The 23,731-nt window shown below is 40.9% G+C and overlaps 5 protein-coding genes across 6 annotated transcripts; 2 read left to right on the top strand and 3 right to left on the bottom strand.

Moving 5' to 3' along the window:
- Window positions 1-1,338: 1,338 nt before the first annotated feature.
- LOC119225543 (uncharacterized) lies at window positions 1,339-5,204 on the bottom strand. Of its 2 annotated transcripts, none has more exons than XM_037483469.2 (4): window positions 5,133-5,204; window positions 3,532-3,781; window positions 3,153-3,359; window positions 1,339-3,057 (listed from the first exon to the last, which is right to left on the bottom strand). In XM_037483469.2, the coding sequence occupies exons 2-4, from the start codon at window positions 3,766-3,768 to the stop codon at window positions 1,942-1,944; spliced, it is 1,560 nt and encodes a 519-aa protein (XP_037339366.2). In that variant the 5' UTR covers window positions 3,769-3,781; window positions 5,133-5,204; the 3' UTR covers window positions 1,339-1,941. The 2 variants fall into 2 exon arrangements, with proteins under 2 accessions (XP_037339366.2, XP_037339367.2); XM_037483470.2 differs by lacking the exon at window positions 5,133-5,204 and adding an exon at window positions 4,656-4,721.
- wdr54 (WD repeat domain 54) lies at window positions 4,735-19,933 on the top strand. The gene is made up of 9 exons (XM_037483472.2): window positions 4,735-5,262; window positions 16,945-17,007; window positions 17,206-17,272; window positions 17,540-17,596; window positions 17,726-17,853; window positions 17,969-18,069; window positions 18,325-18,487; window positions 18,627-18,701; window positions 18,851-19,933. The coding sequence occupies exons 1-9, from the start codon at window positions 5,038-5,040 to the stop codon at window positions 18,980-18,982; spliced, it is 1,011 nt and encodes a 336-aa protein (XP_037339369.1). The 5' UTR covers window positions 4,735-5,037; the 3' UTR covers window positions 18,983-19,933.
- LOC119206042 (uncharacterized) lies at window positions 5,983-9,699 on the top strand. The gene is made up of 3 exons (XM_062562264.1): window positions 5,983-6,350; window positions 7,491-7,541; window positions 7,963-9,699. Exons 1-3 carry the CDS (start codon window positions 6,174-6,176, stop codon window positions 9,103-9,105), a joined length of 1,371 nt encoding a protein of 456 aa, XP_062418248.1. The 5' UTR covers window positions 5,983-6,173; the 3' UTR covers window positions 9,106-9,699.
- On the bottom strand, window positions 9,570-11,620 carry LOC119206044 (G2/M phase-specific E3 ubiquitin-protein ligase-like). The gene is made up of 5 exons (XM_037457472.2): window positions 11,392-11,620; window positions 10,674-10,897; window positions 10,292-10,492; window positions 9,993-10,182; window positions 9,570-9,877 (listed from the first exon to the last, which is right to left on the bottom strand). The coding sequence occupies exons 1-5, from the start codon at window positions 11,618-11,620 to the stop codon at window positions 9,570-9,572; spliced, it is 1,152 nt and encodes a 383-aa protein (XP_037313369.2).
- On the bottom strand, window positions 11,542-16,351 carry LOC119206046 (uncharacterized). Its single transcript, XM_062562645.1, has 6 exons — window positions 16,003-16,351; window positions 14,814-14,864; window positions 12,985-13,407; window positions 12,684-12,747; window positions 11,964-12,047; window positions 11,542-11,678 (listed from the first exon to the last, which is right to left on the bottom strand). Exons 1-5 carry the CDS (start codon window positions 16,177-16,179, stop codon window positions 12,004-12,006), a joined length of 759 nt encoding a protein of 252 aa, XP_062418629.1. The 5' UTR covers window positions 16,180-16,351; the 3' UTR covers window positions 11,542-11,678; window positions 11,964-12,003.
- Window positions 19,934-23,731: the final 3,798 nt, after the last annotated feature.

Below are 23,731 nucleotides of genomic sequence, written 5' to 3'. Positions count from 1 at the left end.
TCCCCCCACCTCCCAGTGGTTTGTTCCATTATGCCTCAAATCTCAAATGTGGCAGACAGCTTTGAAACGGCTTCGAAAAGGCATCAAGAGTCGGGGGCGGAAAAGAAAAGAAGAGATGATGCTCGCGCGTCGCTCTCAGCTAAGACAATGTTTTAAATCAGGGGTCCCCGAACTTTGTCTCGTGAGGACCGTTGCTAGCGGTCACCGGGCGGCCGGCTGCCCACATGTACTCGCCTCATAATGTCCGCACGGACCGCCGTGGGCCGTATTCGGTACTCGTCCGCGGGCCGCCCAAAGTTTCTTTTACCGTTACCGTTTCTGTTATCATTTGTTTTTCTTGTTATCATTAACGTTTTTGCATAACAATCGGCTTCAAGAGGCATATCCCAATCTGTGGTTTGCTCTTCGTATTGCACTGACTCTCCCTGTCACAGTTGCTGAGCGAAGCTTTTCAAAGCTCAAACTAATCAAAACGTACCTGCGCTCATCAATGGGGCAGGAACGTTTAAGTGGTCTGGCTGTCATCAGCATCAATGGGGACCGGGCTCAGAAACTACTGATGGTAGTGAAAATGTTTGTAATATTGTTCTATCGGATAGCAGAATGGTCTCTTTTATAGAGATGGTAAAGTCAATTCTACTGTGCAGTTTGCACTTTATTATTATTATTTGTACTTACTGAAGAAATGTGCACATTATTACTTACACGGTTATACGTATACTTGAATACTTTCTGTGTTTACAATGTTCAGTTCCAAATCTGTGTTTTTGGTAATTGTGGTGGTATTTGGTATTTATAATTTATAATTTTATCTTTTATATAAATGTATTTCTTTTCATGTTTGTTTATGTAAATTATTTATGTTTAGAAGTTATTTGGGGAATAAAGAGAACCTAACTAAGACATTCTGAATGGTTGTTATTCCTTTGGTGGTGGTGGTGGTTGGTTGGTTCGTTGGTTGGGGGGGGCACCACCAAGCATTTGTGCTTAGGGCACCCAAATGGCTAGCGCCGGCCCTGATTGTCACGATACCTTCATTATTGGTTCAATGTGCATTTCCCCTGAAGAAATATTAAACTGTGTGCGTAGGGTGCAATAAAAAAACCTTTCAAACACCTTTTGAAAGATTTTGAAGGAAGTTGGGTCATGTATGGTATTTTGAGAGGCTTTTATTTTGGGATGGAACATCAGAAGGTCCCAGTTATCCACCAAGTGTCACCTTGGGGATGTGTACTATCAACCTGAAGAGGAATGGTCATGTATGTTTCCTTTTAAACCTAATCTGAAAATGACCAAATGTAGTCTGGTGATAGATTTTAAAGGAAATTGGCTCATGTATGGTATTTTGGGAGGCTTTTATTTTGGACTGGTACATCAGATAGTCCTGGTTATATGTTGACATAAAAGGCTAAGACCATGATAATGTCAAAGATTAGTTTGAAGAAAGTTTGCAAAGCTGCATACCTGCCGTTGCTCCACACGGTTAGCGACCACTGACTTGCGAACGCTTCGCCCGACGGCCGCAGGGTTCGTCGGCCGCATTTTTAACCGCCCGGCCAGTGCCCCGACGTGCAAGGTGTAGCGAGGACCCGTCCAACGCTGCTCGCAGCTTTAATTTATATTTCCCTCTCAAAATCAACTTTGCATGTGAATAATGCAAAGAATTTAGTCCATACTGAAATACTGTTGCTTGTTGTTTTTATATGGGGACCTTCCATCAAACTCTGTTTGCAATAGGTTGTGGGATGCTTATCTAGACTTTCTTGTTTATATATTCTGTAACTATATATCAACGCAATGAAAACACATACAATGTATTCAGTCTTTTAGGTGCCGTTTTAATATGTGCACAGCATCACTATATGACTTGTTGTTTTAGAAGGATATTGTTCAAGGAAATTTGGCTAATCCTGCTTTAAAAATACAACCTCAATAATGCTATCACCACATTTTATGATACATTTCACACAATGGTGTGACTTGAGGTGGTGGACCTGAGGTAACCTGATCAACAGAAAACCGTGGCATGGGAATATCGCTTCGTATCGGCATCAGCTTGGTTGGCTCAGCAGAAGAGTTGGATATGAGAGGGTTCCTTTCAACTGCTTGAGAGTCCAAGAGAGAAACACCTTTGGCCAACACCATTGTGTCCAGCCTGAGAGACCCAGAGGACACCATACAGTCCTTTCTACGTCCAGTGCGGGGAAATCTATCCTGCCAGATATCAGCCTGGTTTCCCTTCTGAAACTTTGTTAGCTGATTTGTGGAGCTGGAAAGTTGCTTCGGTGAGGTTACTGTCCACTCCTTCCGCTTGTTATATCCTTGTTTAAGTGTGGAATGTTCCCTTGCTATCCTGGAGTCAGGTTTTGTCAATTTTTCATCCACAATCTCATACTGAGGACAGATGCAGGGTCGAGGGAGGCAAGAGTAATCAAGCTTTTGAATTGGTTGGTTCCTCTTAAGCTGATATAAGGATCCAGTTGGGTAGTTATAAAAATCGACATCCACATCCTTTTTTTCTGCCGAACAAGACGGAGATGGAAGGGATTTGCTTGGAGGTGTCTTGAGTATTGGTGGTAAATTAACTCTCTGCTTTTTCTTTTGATTCATTTTTGGTGGAGGAAAAGGACTAAGCACTTGTTGGCAGTTAGAGCTGAGACGGGTCGTGGGACTTGTTTGCTTTTCAAATTTCTTTGGAGATCTTTTTGTCGGCGCCATAATATCACATTGCTGTTTGACTTCTGGCTCTGCTTGTACTGGGACCTGTACAATGGTTTGCAGTTTAGTTAACTTGTGAACGACAATCGGACGTGTTTTCTTTTCAAATTTCTTTGGAGATCTTTTTGTCGGCGCCATAATATCACATTGCTGTTTGACTCCTGGCTCTGCTTGTACTGGGACCTGTACAATGGTTTGCAGTTTAGTTAACTTGTGAACGACAATCGGACGTGTTTTCTTTTCAAATTTCTTTGGAGATCTTTTTGTCGGCGCCATAATATCACATTTCTGGTTGACTCCTGGCTTTGCTTGTACTGGGACCTGTACAATGTCGTCATCCTGTTAGATGAATACAGACATACAGATATGAACACAGATAATGTCTTAGTTCGAATCTGAAGAGACCTGCAGAAGAAAGGTCAAATTAAGTGCACCTGTTGTGAGGCCGTGTGATGTCGAGGGCTAGCCATTCCAATAGGTACACATCTTTTAACCCAGGGATCGGAAGGTGGCGGCATGGGCTCTGTGTCTTCGGTTTTAGATGTTTTCTCTGGTACTCCGCCTTCATCTGGGCACAAGATATGCTGCTCCACAATCTGTGTGAGGTAGCTCTTGGCCCATGAGACTGAGAATGGCATTACCTTGAAGGAGAACACAGAAATGGAAATATCATGAATGTTGTACCTGTATTATGTGTGGTTAAAATTTGTGACGGCAAGATAAACCTTTTTTTCTGTCTCTCATTGGGTGAAAACCAGTGGGATGATGTTCACATTGAAGGGAAATACAAATAAAAAATATTTTCAGTTTTACCTGTCTCTTAATCGAGACTTTGAAACAACCTTCCATGACCTCGCTCAACAGTTCCTCCATGATCTCCCCCACTGCCTCATCTGAATCCTCCTGGATCAACATTTCTGTCCATTGGACATGAGTTAAGACAACAGGGATAATATCATCCAGTTCCAGTTCTTCTGTCGGAGGTGTGTTCAGTTGAATGGACCTTCGACTTTGATTGTCAGCTCGCAACTTTGCTGCAGAGCGCGGCATCTTGGTTCAGAGGCTGTTGTGAAAATAGAAAAATGTTTATAGGTTTTGAAAAAAACCCAGATGTGATGACATTAGTAAAATGGGTTTTGAAAATAAACAATTTAACATGTCAGTCCCTCTGAGTTTGCATGTTGCTGTGAAAATGTCACATGGTGAACATGAGTACACTCTGGTGGAAGTGATTAAACTTGCCGGTTTTTATTTCTCTTGGAGTACTTAGTACAATATACAAGTATAATGGACTTGATCATTAAAAAAATACAATTTTCAACACAATCCACGTGCTAAGAGTAATTCCTTTCAGAATTTGAACAATAAATCATGTGTGTGAGTTTGGACAACAAAGTGTGAAATGCACAGACTAAATCCCAAATAAAATGTTCCAATGTTCTTTGGTTAACTAAAGTAAAACAAGTGACATTATAAAAATAAGTTGGATCATTCAAAGCTATAAAAGGTCTGGCTTATTTTATCTCAACTGTAGTTAATGTTTAAATGGTTTACTAGAAAATATTATGTAATTATTAATAGCGTCCAAACAGCAAAAACATTTGAAAGCAAATCAGTTTATCATTTATATAGTATATGTTGTTATCTTGAAATTTACCGTCACATATTTATTGTACAACTCAACCTAAACTAAACAATCCAAGGTCATTACAAATCTAACGTTATTTTGATAATTTGGGACTGTTTTCTGACCTAATGTTACACGCGACTGTTAAATTGCTGGGTATTATGTTGTGTATCATTGTTTAGGTAAGGTAACTATATTTAGACAAGGTTAAAATGGTTACAAACAAAAAAACGCTACATCGTCATTTAAAAGTCACTTCTCACAAATCACCACTGTTACAATGATAGAATCTAAAGTCTGTTTACTTTACCGCGCACTCTTGTTTGTACCCTTTTTCCGCGTTGTCTACGGTTGCACGGTAACCGAGGACGTACGTATGACGTATGACGTAGAAGTGGCGTTGTCTCTATGGCTGCGGACGACGCGGAGGTAATCGTGTTGCTAACAAGAACTAGCACAGTGCTTCGTTCCCATGGACTATTAGTTATTATAATGTCGAGTATTACAGCCAATTGCAAGTGGGGCAATTGCTATTTAGTCTGAAGCAGGAGTATTTTTTTTATCGTTTATCGTTACGGTACGTGGTTTTAATTAGCTAGTTAGCTACATTGCCAGCCCGTGGGACCGCTAGCTCTTTAATTTATTTAACGTCACCTTAGACCAACACCACAATAGAAGGTAACGCTAGCTCGATGTATCGGAAAGAGAAGAGCATCCAGATCAAGAACAGCGCCTCGGCGCTGTACAACAACCTCGGCGTGCTGCGCATCGCCCCCCGGCGCCTCACCTGCTTCACGGCGGTCCACGCTAACGTGGTCAACATGGTGAGCGCGTCCTGGGACGGCCTCAACTACTCCCACCGTCAGCTGCAGTCCAAGGAGCCCAACGTCGCCACCAGCACGTCCCTCATCATGCAGGTCAGGCCGTCATGTCAGCGTGGCCCCACAGCGACACTCGCGAGTCTCCTGCGGGATCAACCCGTGTGTTTTGGCTTTGATTCGAACCAGATGATCACTGCAGGAATCGAGGTTTAAATAACTAGTGCCATAAGAAAAGGTAAACTTGTCAAACAGCTTGACGAATTGGCAACATTCTGGGAACCAAAAGACATCAGCAAACATATTTCCCAAGAACTGAGCAACTAAGCAAAAGTAAATAATTCAATAACGATTTTAAAGTTTTTGCCATATCACAACTAGTTAAGAAAGCTTATATATGTTATTGATCTCCTCTAATATGGGGCGCCGTTTGTAAAATGTTGCACGTTCTAAAATCCTGCGCAGTTTTCGTACATTTAGCGTTATCATATGAATAAAAAAAGCAGGACAATATTCACATGTCACTTTTTCAAACATTTAGAGACAAAATCATGTAAATACATGCAACAACTTTTCCAAGTACAATGTTTGGCAGTAACAAAAAGTTGTTAAATAATATAAATATTAAATGTAAATATAAGTGTTAAATGTAAATCTAAATGTTAAATCTATATCTAAATGTTAAATCTAAATCTAAATATTAAATCTAAATCTAAATGTTAAATCTAAATCTAAATGTTAAATCTATATCTAAATGTTAAATCTATATCTAAATGTTAAATCTATATCTAAATGTTAAATCTAAATCTAAATGTTAAATCTAAATCTAAATGTTAAATCTATATCTAAATGTTAAATCTATATCTAAATGTTAAATCTAAATCTAAATGTTAAATCTATATCTAAATGTTAAATCTAAATGTAAATCTAAATGTTGAGTTGACATGTTAGACTCGAGGATCGAACATTCCCATATTTACGGTAATTGTGTTCCCGTTGTGTAACAACGCATGGAGAAAGCGCGGTATTTTAGTCACTTCATGCTGCAAGGCAAGATGGCCAGTCCTGAACTAGCCCTTGTCATAGAGCGAGCTGTTGCAGCTGGCGTTAGGGCGGCCCTCCAAGACCGACCGACGCCTACACCAGGAACAAGTCTCGTCGCAACAGACACCACATCATTGCCGTCGGTAAGTTCGTAAATACGGTTGTTTTTTAAGGGGGAATGGTAGCTAGCAAGCTAACTATGCTAGCTAGCTAATTCTCCAATTAGCCATGTTGAAGCCTACAAAGCTACCACAGGGATTAATGGCAGGTCTTGACATTAGCACCCGCCAAATGCAGATACATTTCGGCTGCGGCGGGTAAAGCGGTCGCTCCCGTTAGCCACTTTGATGGGTGGAATTCTATATATCTCCGTGTACTTGTTATACGGACTGTCTCGTGTTCAGTGTGTTACGTCTAAGATATTATGTCCCTTAAAATGCTGCCGTAGGGGAAAACGGGTGGTTATAGGCAAAAGGGTGTTGGTACTGTGTCATGAGTGCATCCTCCACCAGCCCAGAATGCTCTGTTACTTTGGTGGCAGCGATGGTTCATGTGCACCGACTACGGCCCGCCTCGACTAAGTGACGCGTCGGCATCTATGCGCCTCCTCGGTTTAGCTTAGCTCTTTCAGATTAGCTAGTAGGCTGAATCCACTTCTGAGAGCTATGCGCCGCCGGAACCAGGCGTAGAGATGAAGACCCGTTTAACAGCTCATGGCTATTCGGCAGATGGTCGGCCAGCTGAGATCCATATTGACCTGCCTGCGCCGTTTTCTAAAATAATAAACTCATTGTAGGGTTGTCAAGCCTCACGCATTATCCGTGAGACACACGCATTTCAACCACCTCACACGCCACACTTTGATAAGGACACGCCAAACAAGTTGTCCTGCTAACGTTGATGCTGCGCACGTATCATTTTCCCCTCGGCGTACGCTCGTTACTAGGCAACATACAGCGCGAACACACGTGTCCGGTGGATGCTTTTGATGAAACAAGGCGCATTTAACATTTAGTGACTGTACATATACATATATATATATACATATATACATAACTATATATATATATGTATATATATATAGTTTTTTCTTGATTTGGCTGTTGCTGATTATTTTAACGGAACTGACAACCCGGTTCATAAATTAGACCAATTAATAAAATGTATGCAATACTGCATACTAAAAATAAAAACTCTACCTAGTCAACTAATGACGTGCCTGTGTCGATAGCAAATGTTATTATTTGGAGCACTGCATTAATGTGATGTTTTAATTTCTTTAGGTATCAGCAGTGATTTCATCACCAAGTACAGCGACCACATCACAGAGATCGGTAGGTTTTGAATTCATGAGAGACCTGGTACCAAGCCTGTTATGTTGTTATCAAAACCTCCTCCATCTTTTCACCAAATTCAAGACCTGTCATTTTTTGTAAGCGTGTTTTTTAGTCGTTTTCAAACGAGGTCCTGCGGGTACCATTGAGTAGTATGTAGCTGCAATTGCAAATCTATGAATTATCTAGGTCATATCTTGTCGGAAATGTTGCATTCATACATTTGCAAGAGTCAATTGCCCATATACATTAAGTTAATTTTTCAAGTTAGATAGAGAATGTTTGTTTCTTTTCAGTCACAATTGAAATTGTTTAAACACGGTTGTTGGAACTTAAATCTTTTGGTATCTTAAGTAAAAAGTGAATGACTGTAATTCAAAGCTGTATTATGTTTCAAGTATCCACTTTGCTGTTCTTCCAGGATGGTAACCTTGGACAGCAGAGCTACATTTCCAAACAAGATATCGAAAATGTGCTGTCATTAAAGACCACACTGACAGAAGTTGCTTCCATCCTCTGCATTTCCAGACCAACCCTGTACAAACTCATGAGGGAGCACAACATCTCAAGAACAAAGTTTGTACAATTTAGTGATGAGGAATTAGATTCTGCAGTATCTCAGATTAAAGCAGAACATCCTCATGTGGGAGAGGTCATGCTTAATGGACATATGCGTTCAAGGGACATTGTGGTGCAAAGAAAGAGGTTAAGAGAGTCAATTAAAAGGGTTGATTCTGGGGGTGTTGAGTCCAGGCGGAGAACAACGATATCCAGGCGTGTTTATTCTGTGCCATGTCCAAATTTTATCTGGCACCTGGATGGTAACCATAAACTGATAAGATGGAAATTAGTTGTACATGGTGCAATGGACGGCTACAGTAGGATGCTCATGTTTCTCCAGTGCTCTAACAACAATCGGTCTGAAACCGTTAAACAGCTTTTCACTACAGCAATAAGACAGTTTGGCAGACCTCTGCATATCAGAACTGACTTGGGGGGAGAGAATGTTCTTGTTTGGGAGGATATGCGGGAAAGCAGAGGAGAAGAATCTGTTTTAACAGGAAGCTCTGTACATAACCAGCGCATTGAACGTTTTAACAGGGACTTAAATAATAATTGCAGTCATGTCTACTCACCCATTTTTTATGAACTGGAGTCAATGAATGTGCTAGACTTGGACAATGAAACAGATATATTTGCTCTTCATTATGTTTACATTCCTAGAATTAATCGCACATTAAATGAATTCGGGGCTGCTTTTAATAATCATTCAGTGTCCTCAGAGGGAAACCGAACCCCTCTGCAGCTTTTCACATTAGACCGCCATCTGCAGAACCTCCACAACCCAGACACTGCATTAGAACAGCTCTGTAATGAGCCCGCAGCACCAACTCCTATGTATGGAGTAGATTCATTTTGCCCATTACAAAGATGGGATTTACAGGAGCTTTCCCTCACTGTAAACCCTCTTGAAAATGACCATAACAATGGAAAGACATTATTTCAAAGAGTGCAGCAGTTTGTTTTCAGTAAAATTGTAAGCTCACATTTGCATTCTGAGTAATGCCCTCTTGGATTTTCCCATCAACATTTACCATACATGTTCTGTTGATCAGTCTGCTTATTTTCTACTGTTACTTGTTTGGTTCCCCTCGGGTATTGAAGTTGTGTCATGTGTTCCCTGTCTGGTCGTCATCTAAAGTCTGTTAAGTGCCCATGTGGGATAAGTTTTGATTTGTTTTGTTTTTCCTTCTCTTGATGGAATTTTGAATTAATTTAACCCTTTTTGGAATCATTATTTTTCAGATACTTTGAGTGTAACCTTAATAAAAAAAAAAGTTTCTGCTCACATCTAGTCTTTATTTGGATCATATCCTACAAAACCATCACAGCAACATTTGTAGGTTATCCTAAACATTGTAAAGTTAACTATAGCCACTGGAACATAAATATACAATGCAGTTGACAGGTCAGTAGTCGAAACACACTTAAACCATGTGTGACAATGTGCCGTCACTACAAGTGTCCTTAAATGGTGCTAAACAAGGCTCCATTCATCAGGGCCACCACAAAGCAGTACTCAAATTCGTCATCATCAGCCATGTTTTTGGCATTGACAAATATGAGAAGCTCATTTGAGCAGGTGTGCGCAACCGGATGACGCTTAATCTCGTCATGAATGAAGACTATTTTGGGATTTGGCTGGAATCCAACAGCTGGAATTTTGCTGCTCCCTGTTGCAAAAGCCAGGATGTGACCGAGGCCCAAGTTCTGAACGAAGTCCTTCTCTTCTTCAGTCAGTGTTCTGGCCCCAAGGATTTCACCAAGCTCTTTATCTTAAAACAAAACAACCCACATATGAGAACAACATTATTGCAGCTTCAAAATAATTAGCACACGGTCTCTACAGACACAAGTGGCATGAAGTGAAGAGTGCATGTGCCCACTTACTCTCCACACACTGGAGAAATTCTCTGAACTTTACAACCATGAGCTCCTCTTTTGGCCTTTTGTTGCTGCCCAGGACAGAGTAGCTTGGCTTTAAGAGGCAAGCAAGAACTTCTGCTGTGACCTCATCTCTCTTCTCAGGCATGTCAAGAAAGATTCTCATGCTACGATGTTCCCTCAGAAGTGGAAGTACCTTTCGGGGGGAAGAAAGGAACCATGGGAATAGTTTTTGTTGCAGAACTCGCTGTTGTGTACACCATGGTTGATGTTTGTCCCATAAGTAATACATTACTTTCACTTACTCCATAGTAGGATAGACCATCCATCAGTTGATTGAAGCAACTTTGTTGATGCAAGATGACATGATACAATGTTGCATTCCTAATAAATTCATTTCTTCTGTCCATGGTGACTGGGTTTGGAAGACCCTCAATCTGAAATCTCCATGTGTCACAGCAGTCCAGCGCTTCCTCTAGCTCATCCACTGTGCTTGCTTGTTTGACCTGAAGATGAGATCAATTGCAGAATTTACTATTTAAAAAAACTTTAGAAATTACCTTTTCATGTAACAGCAAACTCAGGAAACAAGATAAGGCCCACATTACCATGGACATTCCAAGAAACAGACAACAGTTGAATCTGTATCCCATGCATATTAAAGCATAATTGGTTTTATACTAATACCTTCTTCAGAGAATCCCTTAACTCCGCGTCAGCTATGTCATCAGGAGTGACACGTACTTGCAGGATATCTTCAGTCACAATGTAGTCCACTACATGTGGTGCAAGGAATGCTGGTGGTTCACCACCTTGGACTATTATGGTAGACATCATCTTTCCAATGGTTCTGTACACTCCGTTTTGCACATGAGCTATGTTCAGCTTTGGAGTAAACCCGTTGGGAGACTCTGAGGAAAAGAAAAACAAACATAACAGCATTATACAACAAAATCAGCTCACCAGGTCAACTGGCATGCATGCTACTTTAAAAACATTTTAAAGACTGTTCAAGTTCAAACAAGCATCGGAGGAATATATTAACTAGTGTCAGTGGCCACCACTGTTCACACATTGCCCCCACAATTCAGTGGCTGGAATTGGAGTAAAGGTGTAGGAAACTAAAATCTTAAAGCTGCAGTGCGTAGGATTTAGTGGAAACTATTGGTGAGGTTTCACAAACGTTGGTGGCCTTTTGGCAAATCCTCAATGCAATGTATGTGTGTGTAAAACCACACACGTACAGTGAAAAATCCTGTAAAGTCCTCAAGAAACACCATCTCAATCGTGTGGCAACGTCAAACTGTGGGAATATTTCTCAAATGCAGGAACTGGAAACTTTAGGTATGGTGAGTGGAATTACAATCTACACAAAATAAGGATTTCCTAGACACGGATATTTTACCTTCAAATGCTCCACTGCCTTGGAAGATAGCCCTCACAAGCAAACGAAAGAACTCTCGTCGTGGCCCTCCCAAATCTTCAGCATCTTCCTCCATTTCATCACTTGCAAACGTGACATAAAGCATTCCAGAGCTCTCTGAAAATCTGGGTCTGTTGAATTGCCGAAAGGCAGTGGTCCAAACATTACTCCGGCTTATGAAGATTGGTCTCGGCGTTGGGGTAACAACCATTTCGGCATGTGCTTTCAGAATTCCAGTTATCTCTTCTCTGGTCAAAACTTCTGAAGACCTTGAAACCAAAACAAACTGAATATAAATAGGATATTTGTCACAGTGTTTTATAGCCTTGTGTACTTAATCCATTTAGAAAATCTGTGTTGCACAATTAAACTAAATACATAGTACTTTGGATAGAAATACGGTGTTAATTATTATAGAGGCACGTTCAATGTGATTTACTACATAAATGGAATAACTAGACAGGAAAATATGAATAATAGTTTGGATAGTATTGTTTAAAGATAATTCAACAGCACTGCATATAATACAAGACATTTTTTTATGAAAAATATACCTTGAATCAAGCAAGACCGACTCTTCCAAAAGACTGCGTCTTATGGCCTCATCCACAGCTTCATCTTCCTCATAATCCACAGGGCTGAAACAGGTGCATTGTTAAATAGTGGGAAATAATTGAAACAATTATTGAACTACTGGAAAAAAAAACATGTTTAACATGCAGTGTAATTTCGTAGATTAAATACTAGATAATATATTTGTAAAGGCAATATTATTATATAGTGAACATGCAGACATATACATATCACTGCAACATTTTATTGAACACAAAAAAGTACCGTACAAAAAATCTGCAAAGTGATTAGGGATCACATGTGCATCCAGCCTTCCAGTCTGTCCTTCCCTTCCCCACTCTGCCTGAGCTCTGGACTCTGCCTGCTGATCTGCCTGGGATCTGGACTCTGCCTGCTGATCTGTATGGGATCTGGACTCTGTATGGGATCTGGACTCTGCCTGCTGATCTGTATGGGATCTGGACTCTGCCTGCTGATCTGTATGGGATCTGGACTCTGTATGGGATCTGGACTCTGTATGGGATCTGGACTCTGCCTGCTGATCTGTATGGGCTCTGGACTCTGCCTGCTGATCTCTTCCTTGAGTTTCCATCAGGGATGTACACAATGCCTCTCCCCGAGTCACTGAATGATAAAAAACACTTAGTCTCCCTTCAGATACAAGTCTCACTTCTTGTAATAGCACAAAAACATTGACCAACCTCTCCTTCTCCGTGGTGCAGGATCTTCAAAGTCACTGTCATCAGACACTGCTATAAATTCCTCCTGAGCAGAAAGAGGGTTGTTTACCATTAGCCAAAAAAGTTATTTCATATGTTTTTTATTTTTAATAATCAGATTTATTTCACTTCATGCAAACATTGACACACTGTGTGGGCCTAATATCTTAGAATATAGCAGGGACATACCTGAATATAAACTGTAATACCTCTTATATTACATATTTATGTAAATCAAAAAGAATAATAACTATACAAAAGATTGGAAGAGAAAAATGTTTACCTCGGCAGGTCTCTGCATTCCTGCTAAAATGTACAGGCATGTGTTTGAGCAGATGGACGCAACTTCTTTTCCTCCCCATGGAAAAGAGTTGGTGACCTTGGGTTTCATCAGTTTTTTACATCCCTTTATGGTGCATAAATATTCAAATGGGAATTCCTGGTTCTCCGACAATCCGAACGTGGCTCTAAAGATGGCTGTTATTTCCAATTTTAATTGGACTTCAGACCACTCGGATGAAAATGATATTTTGCCAATGAGGCCATCTTCCGCTAATTTCGTTCTGGTGTCTCCTCTTGGTATGGAGAAGATTGTGTTTGTCGACCAAGGCAAACACACAATGTCCTTTGTGAATGTTTTGTAAGGTCTTCGTCTTATTAACCCCGGTCTTGCACCACTTCGTTGGGGAAAAGATGGAAGAGGTACCTGTGTTAAGAGTGAACAATTTTAAATATGTGAAATCACAACAGGGTCAATGCCCTAACCTCTTCAGCATCTCTTAACATGCATTGCAGAAAGTTGTGGTGGAAGATTTTGCACAGATAATCGTAAAGTAAGAAACAAAGGCTCTGAGTCAAATATGTCTTTCTCTGTTTATTTCCTTGCAAGGGAGGAAAGGTCACAACAGCTACGTGCTCTGCAGACTGTCAAGAACCTCCTTGCCCCCTAACAGAACGAGGCAGTTCTTATACCTAAGTTCAGTTATCGGTGGCGTCAACAGAAACCTTGACCACCTTGTTGAGTATCTACTGCCAGGATACTGGGGACATCTAATCCATGTCATGACACGTCAGTTGTTTGTCCATGGCCAGTAATTTTATGGTTTTTACTAGGGCTGCAACAACGAATCGATGAAATCGATTAAAATCGATTATTAAAAGCGTTGGCAACGAATTTCATTATCGATTCGTTGTGTCGCGCGACTATTATGTTTGAGTATTAAAAGAAAGTTGCGCGCGCAGAGCTGAGAGAAAAAAAAAGTTGAGCGCTCGCGCAGCAGAGCGTTGCTAAGAAAAATAAATAAAAAAGAGCAGAGCTGAGGTAAAGGAAAGACCATCGGAGAGACCCTTAATACTGTTCTGAAACATGCGGAGGCAGAGAAACCAATGCGACCTAAATCCTCCCAGGTATTTCACACTGAAATGGGGGGTGCGGGTCCTAGCGGCAACGGGGGGGGGGGGGGGGGGTGCTGCGGTTGTCTTTGCAGCGCCAGTAGTTTCACGTTCTAATCGCCGCGCTCGACTTCAAGGTGTAACCTTTATTATTGTTCGGTCTGAAACAGCGCGCCCAGTGACGGGTGGTGCAGCAATATTGTTGTCCGGGTGGAAATCAGGAGAAAGGTCGGTCCGGGATATTTTCGTGAGGGGCTTTGAAATTCGACATGGCCTGGTACGGGAGCACCACGGCAATGATTCATGATTTTGTGCCTAATATATTTAATTTGGCGGCTGTAAAGTATACATCATGCAATGTGTGTATGTTTTTTGTGTTAGTCCATTTTATTTGCTTACTTAGGGATGTTCAAGGAGCAATCTGTTAGTGCAAAACATATTTAGAAAGTGCACAGTCAGTTCTATTTTTCAATAAAGGGTTGGAAATTAATGTTTTTACATTTTTTATTTTTTTATCCGATTCATCGATTAATCGAACAAATAATCGACAGATGAATCGATTATTAAAATAATCGTTAGTTGCAGCTCTAGTTTTTACCATGTAGTTATTTATGGTGGTCAATCACAGGTTTACTATAATCGGGGCTGCCCCGCAGCCAAAAGGTTTTGATAACAACATAACAGGCTTGGTACCAGGTCTCTCATGAATTCAAAACCTACCGATCTCTGTGATGTGGTCGCTGTACTTGGTGATGAAATCACTGCTGATACCTAAAGAAATTAAAACATCACATTAATGCAGTGCTCCAAATAATAACATTTGCTATCGACACAGGCACGTCATTAGTTGACTAGGTAGAGTTTTTATTTTTAGTATGCAGTATTGCATACATTTTATTAATTGGTCTAATTTATGAACCGGGTTGTCAGTTCCGTTAAAATAATCAGCAACAGCCAAATCAAGAAAAAACTATATATATACATATATATATATAGTTATGTATATATGTATATATATATATGTATATGTACAGTCACTAAATGTTAAATGCGCCTTGTTTCATCAAAAGCATCCACCGGACACGTGTGTTCGCGCTGTATGTTGCCTAGTAACGAGCGTACGCCGAGGGGAAAATGATACGTGCGCAGCATCAACGTTAGCAGGACAACTTGTTTGGCGTGTCCTTATCAAAGTGTGGCGTGTGAGGTGGTTGAAATGCGTGTGTCTCACGGATAATGCGTGAGGCTTGACAACCCTACAATGAGTTTATTATTTTAGAAAACGGCGCAGGCAGGTCAATATGGATCTCAGCTGGCCGACCATCTGCCGAATAGCCATGAGCTGTTAAACGGGTCTTCATCTCTACGCCTGGTTCCGGCGGCGCATAGCTCTCAGAAGTGGATTCAGCCTACTAGCTAATCTGAAAGAGCTAAGCTAAACCGAGGAGGCGCATAGATGCCGACGCGTCACTTAGTCGAGGCGGGCCGTAGTCGGTGCACATGAACCATCGCTGCCACCAAAGTAACAGAGCATTCTGGGCTGGTGGAGGATGCACTCATGACACAGTACCAACACCCTTTTGCCTATAACCACCCGTTTTCCCCTACGGCAGCATTTTAAGGGACATAATATCTTAGACGTAACACACTGAACACGAGACAGTCCGTATAACAAGTACACGGAGATATATAGAATTCCACCCATCAAAGTGGCTAACGGGAGCGACCGCTTTACCCGCCGCAGCCGAAATGTATCTGCATTTGGCGGGTGCTAATGTCAAGACCTGCCATTAATCCCTGTGGTAGCTTTGTAGGCTTCAACATGGCTAATTGGAGAATTAGCTAGCTAGCATAGTTAGCTTGCTAGCTACCCTTCCCCCTTAAAAAACAACCGTATTTACGAACTTACCGACGGCAATGATGTGGTGTCTGTTGCGACGAGACTTGTTCCTGGTGTAGGCGTCGGTCGGTCTTGGAGGGCCGCCCTAACGCCAGCTGCAACAGCTCGCTCTATGACAAGGGCTAGTTCAGGACTGGCCATCTTGCCTTGCAGCATGAAGTGACTAAAATACCGCGCTTTCTCCATGCGTTGTTACACAACGGGAACACAATTACCGTAAATATGGGAATGTTCGATCCTCGAGTCTAACATGTCAACTCAACATTTAGATTTACATTTAGATTTAACATTTAGATATAGATTTAACATTTAGATTTAGATTTAACATTTAGATATAGATTTAACATTTAGATATAGATTTAACATTTAGATTTAGATTTAACATTTAGATTTAGATTTAACATTTAGATATAGATTTAACATTTAGATATAGATTTAACATTTAGATATAGATTTAACATTTAGATTTAGATTTAACATTTAGATTTAGATTTAATATTTAGATTTAGATTTAACATTTAGATATAGATTTAACATTTAGATATAGATTTAACATTTAGATTTACATTTAACACTTATATTTACATTTAATATTTATATTATTTAACAACTTTTTGTTACTGCCAAACATTGTACTTGGAAAAGTTGTTGCATGTATTTACATGATTTTGTCTCTAAATGTTTGAAAAAGTGACATGTGAATATTGTCCTGCTTTTTTTATTCATATGATAACGCTAAATGTACGAAAACTGCGCAGGATTTTAGAACGTGCAACATTTTACAAACGGCGCCCCATACTCTAACAGCTTCCTTCCTGACATGTAATAAATAACCAATTTCAACCTTCTTCTTAATTTCTCCTTTGCAAATATCAATGTATATGCATTTCTTACACGATATATATATATATATATATATATATATATAATTCCTGTGTTTTCTTGTAACAGGCTGCTTTTTGTGCTCTGCCCTCTCGGGATCTGCTGGTGGTGACCTCTCAGAAAGGCATCCAGGTGAGTAATTGTTCCTCTGCTCTTTCCTGCAGCCATTGACATTCTCCCCCATTTGGAGGAAGCACTGTTACATGTGCATCTTGTATACTTGCAGCAGCAACGTGTCATTAAGTGTTTTTAAATCCTAATCAAAACAAATAATTTGTGTCTTTTTGGCTAAATTTCTTTCTTTCATATGATTTAAATCCATTGTTTTAGATGTATGAATCTGATGGCTCCATTATGGTGTACTGGCATGCCCTCGATACTCCAGAAACAAATACAGGTATAGTTGCATGCAAACTGGATCTCATTCAAATGTAGACACTCAAATATGTCCCAACAAAATAAAGTGTGATATGATACAACAGATTGTGAAATAAGTATAATCTATTGTTTCCACAAACATGACACAAACTCTAAAAACATCAGTTAGAAGAGGAGCTGATTTTTGTAATGGACATTTCTTGGTTTGAAAAGATTTACTTATAGATTCTGCTGGATTTTTGCCTCCACCTTCACATAGATGTTCATGCATATATCTTTCTCCCAGGTCAAGCCATGTTTGCTCGAGGAATATCAGCAGTGTGTGAGAGCTTTATATGTGTGGGTAAGTTGTGAGTGAAATACATTCTCGTATTTAAAATACAGGGCCAAACTTTACCGCCTGTTTCGCTTTCTCTCTCTCTCTCTCTCTCTCTCTCTCTCTCTCTCTCTCTCTCTCTCTCTCTCTCTCTAGGCGTTTCAACTGGTGCGATTCTAGTATTCGATGTTCCCAGTAAGGGCAGTAATATTACCTTGGCTGATGTCGTTGAGGGGCACAAAGAGTCCATCACTGACATGGCCTCTGAATGCTGTGGTGGCGAGGTATGCTCATCAGTGTGTGCATTGCCTGCTCTCTGTCCATTATCACCTTTATTTTATATGGGTTAGTTAAAGATATACAATATTATCCCCTCTGTGGCTGTCTCCCTCCCTTCAGGTGTGCATAGCGGATCTTGTCAGTGCAGACGATGGGGGAAACCTGTGTGTGTGGAAGGCCGGGGAGGAATTTAGTTTACTCAACCATATCCCTGGCTTTGAGTAAGAAGTTTATTGCTTTTTATTTTTGTCAGTTCTGGTAATGAGGTGTTGTAATGGTAGCCCATCTGCTGAAACGCTGTCACCACTATTCTCAAACTCCTTTTACTTTTTAACAATCGTTATACTACTACATTATTTTACATTCTACTGTCTTGTTTCTTCATTGCTTCCCCTCCTGGCTCTAATCTGATTTTCATTATCTCTTCCCTTAATTCCCTCATCGCAATCATCCTCTATCTACCTCACTGCCGACAGCATTAGCTGCTCATCTGTGAAGTTGTGGAAAGGCACAGTGGTGGCAGGTTACGGCACAGGCCAGATTCGTCTGTATGAAGCAGTGACGGGAATACTGCATGCTGAGGTCAACGCTCACGCTCGCTGGATATACTCACTGGACATTGCTCCTTTTTCTGGGCTGGTGAGTTGTTTAAACCAAATTTGGCGATCACAGTTGTTACACAGAATAGATCATAGATTTTCCAGCAAAAGACAGTCAACAGCTTGTTCAAGTCTGTCTCAAACCATGTTTTGGGAATATCTCATTCCGTTTGATTTAGCTGCTGTCTGCTGCTGAGGACTCCCTGGTCAGGGTGTGGCTCCTGTCAATGAGGCCAGAGAGCCAGAGCGTGGAGGTAACTACACTTAGACTTAACAGAATTCTAAACTTGTTTTCTTATATGGTTTAGTATCAAGGCAGGATTGATGATAGCGTCCTTCAGGTTTAACTTAGACTTACTCTCGCTGAGACCCTGACTGTGTGTTTTCCTCATTTCTTTTTTAGATTGCCCATTTGCACAATGAGTGTGTGACGGACACGCAAATCTGTGGCGCCAAGTTCTGTGACAGCGATGGTTATGCCTTCGCAGTGACAGGCTACGACCTGAGTGAAATTATCCGTTACACCCAGTCGTAGGACTACGTATATGAATTTAGTATATTGGAGTGTTTGTGGAAGGACATCATGATGCAGAGAGAAGAGTCAAAAGAGCCCATGCATGTAGGTGTCCGGCTCTGCAAGGAAAAGGGTAGTTGAAAAAATATTTTTGGGGAGAATTTGTATTTTTAAGGCTTCTTTGTCTCTGTATCTACAGGTTTTAAAGAAGATTAGCATATTACGACATTTTTCAGAAGTAGAAAGTATATGTCACATGTCTACATGTTTTCGAATTTAGGTATAACATGTTAAACATAACGTATTTTATATGAATTTAAAATTCCTTCAAGCATAATTCATCAAAGCTTCTGTCCCAGTCCTAATTGTGCTCTCTGTGGGTCATTTACTGTATATTGGGAAGGACAATGACAGTGTGGCGCAAACAGATTTAACTAAAGGACAGATTGGGGTCACCCTATTAGCAGTATAGTTTGTGTCAGACTTCCATGTATTTTTACTTTTTAGTATTTATTGTTTTAACCATGGTTTTCTTTATAGCCAAAGCAAGTGGGATTTTCCAAATGTGTCTATTTTGTATTTGTTGCCCTTGCTTTCAAAAACCTATTTTACCTAGAAAATTGCTGGAAGCAGAAAGGTGTTTACATTAAAATCAAGTGCAGCCTACTCACTGCCATTATACTTCTTTTTCTTCACAGAATTCCTGTCCAAAAGCAACATACTGTACATTTAGAAATCGTTTTTAAGGGTTTATGGAGACTGAATATGCCTTTTGTAGCAGTCGTGTGTTTCATGTTGTGTTACTCGTTTCGGGTCCAATCAGGTTCTTTATTCACATGCACAGCTTACAGCAGACATATCTGGCACTATAACTCTAACTAAGTAACTAACTAAGTCCTCACAGTCCACCTCGGTGTGAACTCAAACTACTACTATTACTTTGAGCGTTTGATATGGCAGTTAGATATCTAATTTAATATATAGCCTGCAGAGACAGAACAAACAAAAATAAACTCATTTAGATGTCTCTGCTGGGCTTCTACAGAATCCACCCAGACTGGTGACGTAATGCGGGGCGCACCGCGCACATCTGCAGGGGCCCAGCAGAGGGCGCTCCAAGGACACTAAAGACAAGATAATATTCCTCCATTGATTTTTTTTCGGAAATTTGCATGTTGCTGCAGCTACGGTACTGTGTCTGTGTGTGTGTGTGCGCGCACGCATGCACGCGCGTGCAATAGTCCACATGAGTCAGATGCAGGAGAAAGTGGGACGAGTAGACAGAGGTGTTGTTGTGCTATTGTGAGTGGGGTCAGCAGGATGACAGACCCTGGTCTTGGCTGTTGTTACACAGTCCGATGGCAGTGGGAACAAATGAGCATCTGAAGCACTCTGCCCGAGAGAAGATCGAATTTGGTAGAATGAGCTGATGACTGAATGAGCTCTCCAGCTGCCACAGTGCCTCATGGAGAGTGGGAGGGATTGTCCAGGAGGGCTCAGAGTTTGACCCTCATCCTCCTCCTCATCCACTGGCCCCAGACTATCCAGCGCCAGACCAATCACAGAGCTGGCTTTCCTCACCAGCTTGTTGAGATTGTTGGCATCTCCGCTCCTGATGCCTCCACCTCAGCACACCACAGCGAAGAAGACACCCTGCTTGTCTCAGCGCGAAACTAATGATGATTCTACATTCTAATTGACAAAAATAATAGGAAAATGTTATGGATTAGTAATAACTTAGACTAACAGTAATATTTGCAAATATTGGGGAGTGATGGCAGGTGGAATCCTTAATCCTGCTCCATCTTCACTTAACATAAATCTTGCTAACTCGGCTGTAAAACCTGGTCTCGTTACTCACGGGTAGTGCATGTATTTGTCATATTCACGTTAGGTAGTGTCATCCAACCCACCTTATTATGACCAGATAAGAAGAATCAGGTCAGCATTAATTACGTGCTGTTTTTCAGTTCGGGGCTATGTGTTTATTAAATCCCTCAATTTCAAGTCTTTTCTGGTTTGCAGTCAACTCTGGTCACATAACATCAACTGACAAGACTGTTTTGAACCCACACGCAAAGCATGTTATATAACTCAAATTTGGCAGGTACCATCTGACAGCCATGTTAATGCAGATGGCCTTGGTACTTGTAAAGCATAAACATGCACTGCTGTGCAATCGCATAAAGCCTTTCACAAAATCAATAATTCTCAGTGTGTCACGTTGTATCATGCCTCCCAGATGCCTCGAGGGAGATAGCTGACTATACTGGCTGAAGAGGGTCAGTGGAGGACCAAACTCAATGTGAGGTCCGGGATGACAGGGACACAGGGGTTACATAAGTAACTGGAACAGTAAGGAGGGAGCAAAAGGTTTGTCAAAACGGGTACATGAAAGAAGCAAAGGTTTGGTAGGAATGGTGCGTAGTAAAAACGGTTGTTAAAGATCGGGCAGGGAGTACTGAGAGGAAACACAACATCATTTTTCACAGAAAAGCAGGGAGACAAACAACAGAAGTATTGTATTCCTTTTTAACTAAGTCAATAGTTCTGTTTTGACACTCCAGTCCCAAAGACAGCCGCGGGGCCACTCATGCTGCGTACTGCTACGATACTTGTCAATAGTCGGCCCTTAGGTGTTTCACACAGCTGAGCACACAAATTTGGGCATGAACTCTTCTCATGAATGAATCTATTTGGACTCTGTCGGTGTGCATGTGTATACGTGCATTTGTGTCTGGTTATAATGGTGGTGAAGCAACATTCATTATTCCATTCCCCCCAGTAGACATCTTTTATTCATGGTATGATATAAGACATCAATGAAAGACCCCTGAAGGTGCCACGTTTCACTTTATTAAAAGATGAGATAAATACACTACTCTCTGAGAAGACATGGTTTCATGATTAAGGCACTGGCCTTTTTTCAGCTTTCCATCCGTTAAGACCTGTTTCAACGCCCCACAATCTAAATAATTGAAGCCTATGACTCAACAAGACAAGTTTGTTTAGTGGACAATGGCAAATGGGTGTCGACAAAGTCCAGACTCTCAAGACATCAATGCCAGAGCATTCTCATCCATAAGGACCAGTTTTGAAGGTATGTGTTGCCGGGTGTGTCAGGTTGGTGTGTGTGTGAACACAACAACATGTATATCCTTCAGACCGGGGTTTGCTCGAGTGTTTCTTCATTATTCTGGTTAAGGAGGAGTCATTTATTCCATGCCAATCCAGCCTTGTCGCAGCTGCCTGTGGCCTGTGTTGCAAAGCCTACTCGGATGGAGCCTCTCCACGAGGGGGATGAGGAGCCTAAAGCCGCTCCAGCCTGCTGCTGCAGACAGACCAGCTCTCTGACAAGGCCACCAGAGAACCAGCTCCTGTAGACGCGCAGCGTAAATACATCTTCCACTTTAAAGGAAGGTAAAGGACACCCTTTAATCAAATCATTAAATCTGTGGGTGGGGCAACTAAACAACGAGCTGAAACGTGATGCCACACCTTTCACAATTCTCAAGGGGAATGCAGTACAACACATCAGGTGCGACAGGTTGAGAAGAAGAGGGGAGGAGGTGTAAATGTAATTGGAATGGGAATGTGGAGTTACCGGCCAATGACAACTCATCAAGATTTGACATTTAACTTGCATTTTGAATTGTAGGGTATATTAAGACGTGGCTTCTCTATGCAATATATGGAATGATGTGGGATAATAACACGATTGCATTGAGGACATGAGGCCATGACCATTTAGATTTAGTCAATTTTACATTAGTATGAGTCCATCCTGACAGACTCACACTAACACACACACAAACTCGTCCCTGGTGACGTCATTTAGGCGGCATGGGAGAGTAAAATAAACATGATCAGACCTTGCCATCTGCACTGGGATGGCTTGGTTGCCTAGCGCCCGGCAGTGTTTGGATTGTCTGACGACGGGGATGTGCTGACGTTGGAGTTATTGTGTGTCTGGTTGTGTGTGCGTGGCCATTTGTGCAGATGGCACCATTCAAATATAGTGGATTTATTTTCCTGAAAGTTTTCCAAATAAAGTCAGTCTGCTGTGTGTCTGCGTTGGATTTTTTTTGTATGTTTGTGTATGCATATGTGTTTACTTTAGTTTTGCCATATATTTATATTAGGTAATGCTATAATTAGTAATAATCACTGTAAAACGATCTATGATGACTCTTTTTTTCAGGAGGAGAGTTTCTCATCAACATCAAAATTGACTGCAATGCTTTAAAATTTTTTCCACTTCTTTGCATTCCATTCCACAGATCATTCGCATGTTTAATTTTAAAACTTGCTTTGCTTTATGAAAATGATAACATTTGGTTATTTTCACCCACTCTCTTTCTCACCAAAAACAACTGTGGGTGAGAGTTATTAGAAGTCTCAAAATAGAGCTGCAGCAATAATAACAATAATATCATGGCAACGCATATAATTATGCTCTATGAGTGAGACTGCTAATAGGGTTAATATGATAGAGATGAATGGGCGTCTTCAGGGCACAACCGGAAATTGAAATATAAAAACATTCCCATCAAACATTGGCTTGAATGTGCTTCCCTGCCAAATTGGAGTGTGTATGTTTGTGCGTGTGTGTTTGCGTGTGTCATTAAGTGAGAGAGCAAAAGAGAAATGCAGGTTTTATGAGTGGACCAACTTAGAATTCACCTCAGTGCATACGGACCATTTCTAATTGTCAGTCACGGAAAAGCCCAGGCAAATGAACAGATCCCTGATACAGAGTTATCTGATGCC

The sequence above is a fragment of the Pungitius pungitius genome, chromosome 5 (genome assembly GCF_949316345.1).
Source record: "Pungitius pungitius chromosome 5, fPunPun2.1, whole genome shotgun sequence".
Classification (NCBI taxonomy): domain Eukaryota; kingdom Metazoa; phylum Chordata; class Actinopteri; order Perciformes; family Gasterosteidae; genus Pungitius; species Pungitius pungitius.
Note: the sequence above shows the minus strand (reverse complement) of the source record. Positions and strands in the feature narration are given on the sequence as shown.

Bases quoted from the DNA above. Each gene is read 5' to 3' on its own strand.
- LOC119225543 (XM_037483469.2), bottom strand. From the start codon at position 3,768: ATGCCGCGCTCTGCAGCAAAGTTGCGAGCTGACAATCAAAGTCGAAGG. The intron at 3,360-3,531 runs GTAAAACTGAAA...TTCTCCTTCAAG, and splicing joins AAGTCTCGATTAAGAGACAG to GTAATGCCATTCTCAGTCTC. The intron at 3,058-3,152 runs GTGCACTTAATT...TTCATCTAACAG, and splicing joins ATCACACGGCCTCACAACAG to GATGACGACATTGTACAGGT.
- LOC119206044 (XM_037457472.2), bottom strand. From the start codon at position 11,620: ATGGTTGTTACCCCAACGCCGAGACCAATCTTCATAAGCCGGAGTAAT. The intron at 10,898-11,391 runs GTAAAATATCCG...TCTTTTCCTCAG, and splicing joins AGGCAGTGGAGCATTTGAAG to AGTCTCCCAACGGGTTTACT. The intron at 10,493-10,673 runs GTATTAGTATAA...TCTCATCTTCAG, and splicing joins TAAGGGATTCTCTGAAGAAG to GTCAAACAAGCAAGCACAGT.
- wdr54 (XM_037483472.2), top strand. From the start codon at position 5,038: ATGTATCGGAAAGAGAAGAGCATCCAGATCAAGAACAGCGCCTCGGCG. The intron at 17,597-17,725 runs GTAAGTTGTGAG...CTCTCTCTCTAG, and splicing joins TGAGAGCTTTATATGTGTGG to GCGTTTCAACTGGTGCGATT. The intron at 17,854-17,968 runs GTATGCTCATCA...CCCTCCCTTCAG, and splicing joins CTGAATGCTGTGGTGGCGAG to GTGTGCATAGCGGATCTTGT.
- LOC119206042 (XM_062562264.1), top strand. From the start codon at position 6,174: ATGGAGAAAGCGCGGTATTTTAGTCACTTCATGCTGCAAGGCAAGATG. The intron at 6,351-7,490 runs GTAAGTTCGTAA...TAATTTCTTTAG, and splicing joins ACACCACATCATTGCCGTCG to GTATCAGCAGTGATTTCATC. The intron at 7,542-7,962 runs GTAGGTTTTGAA...CTGTTCTTCCAG, and splicing joins CGACCACATCACAGAGATCG to GATGGTAACCTTGGACAGCA.
- LOC119206046 (XM_062562645.1), bottom strand. From the start codon at position 16,179: ATGGAGAAAGCGCGGTATTTTAGTCACTTCATGCTGCAAGGCAAGATG. The intron at 14,865-16,002 runs GTAAGTTCGTAA...TAATTTCTTTAG, and splicing joins ACACCACATCATTGCCGTCG to GTATCAGCAGTGATTTCATC. The intron at 12,748-12,984 runs GTAAACATTTTT...CTTTCTGCTCAG, and splicing joins GAATGCAGAGACCTGCCGAG to GAGGAATTTATAGCAGTGTC.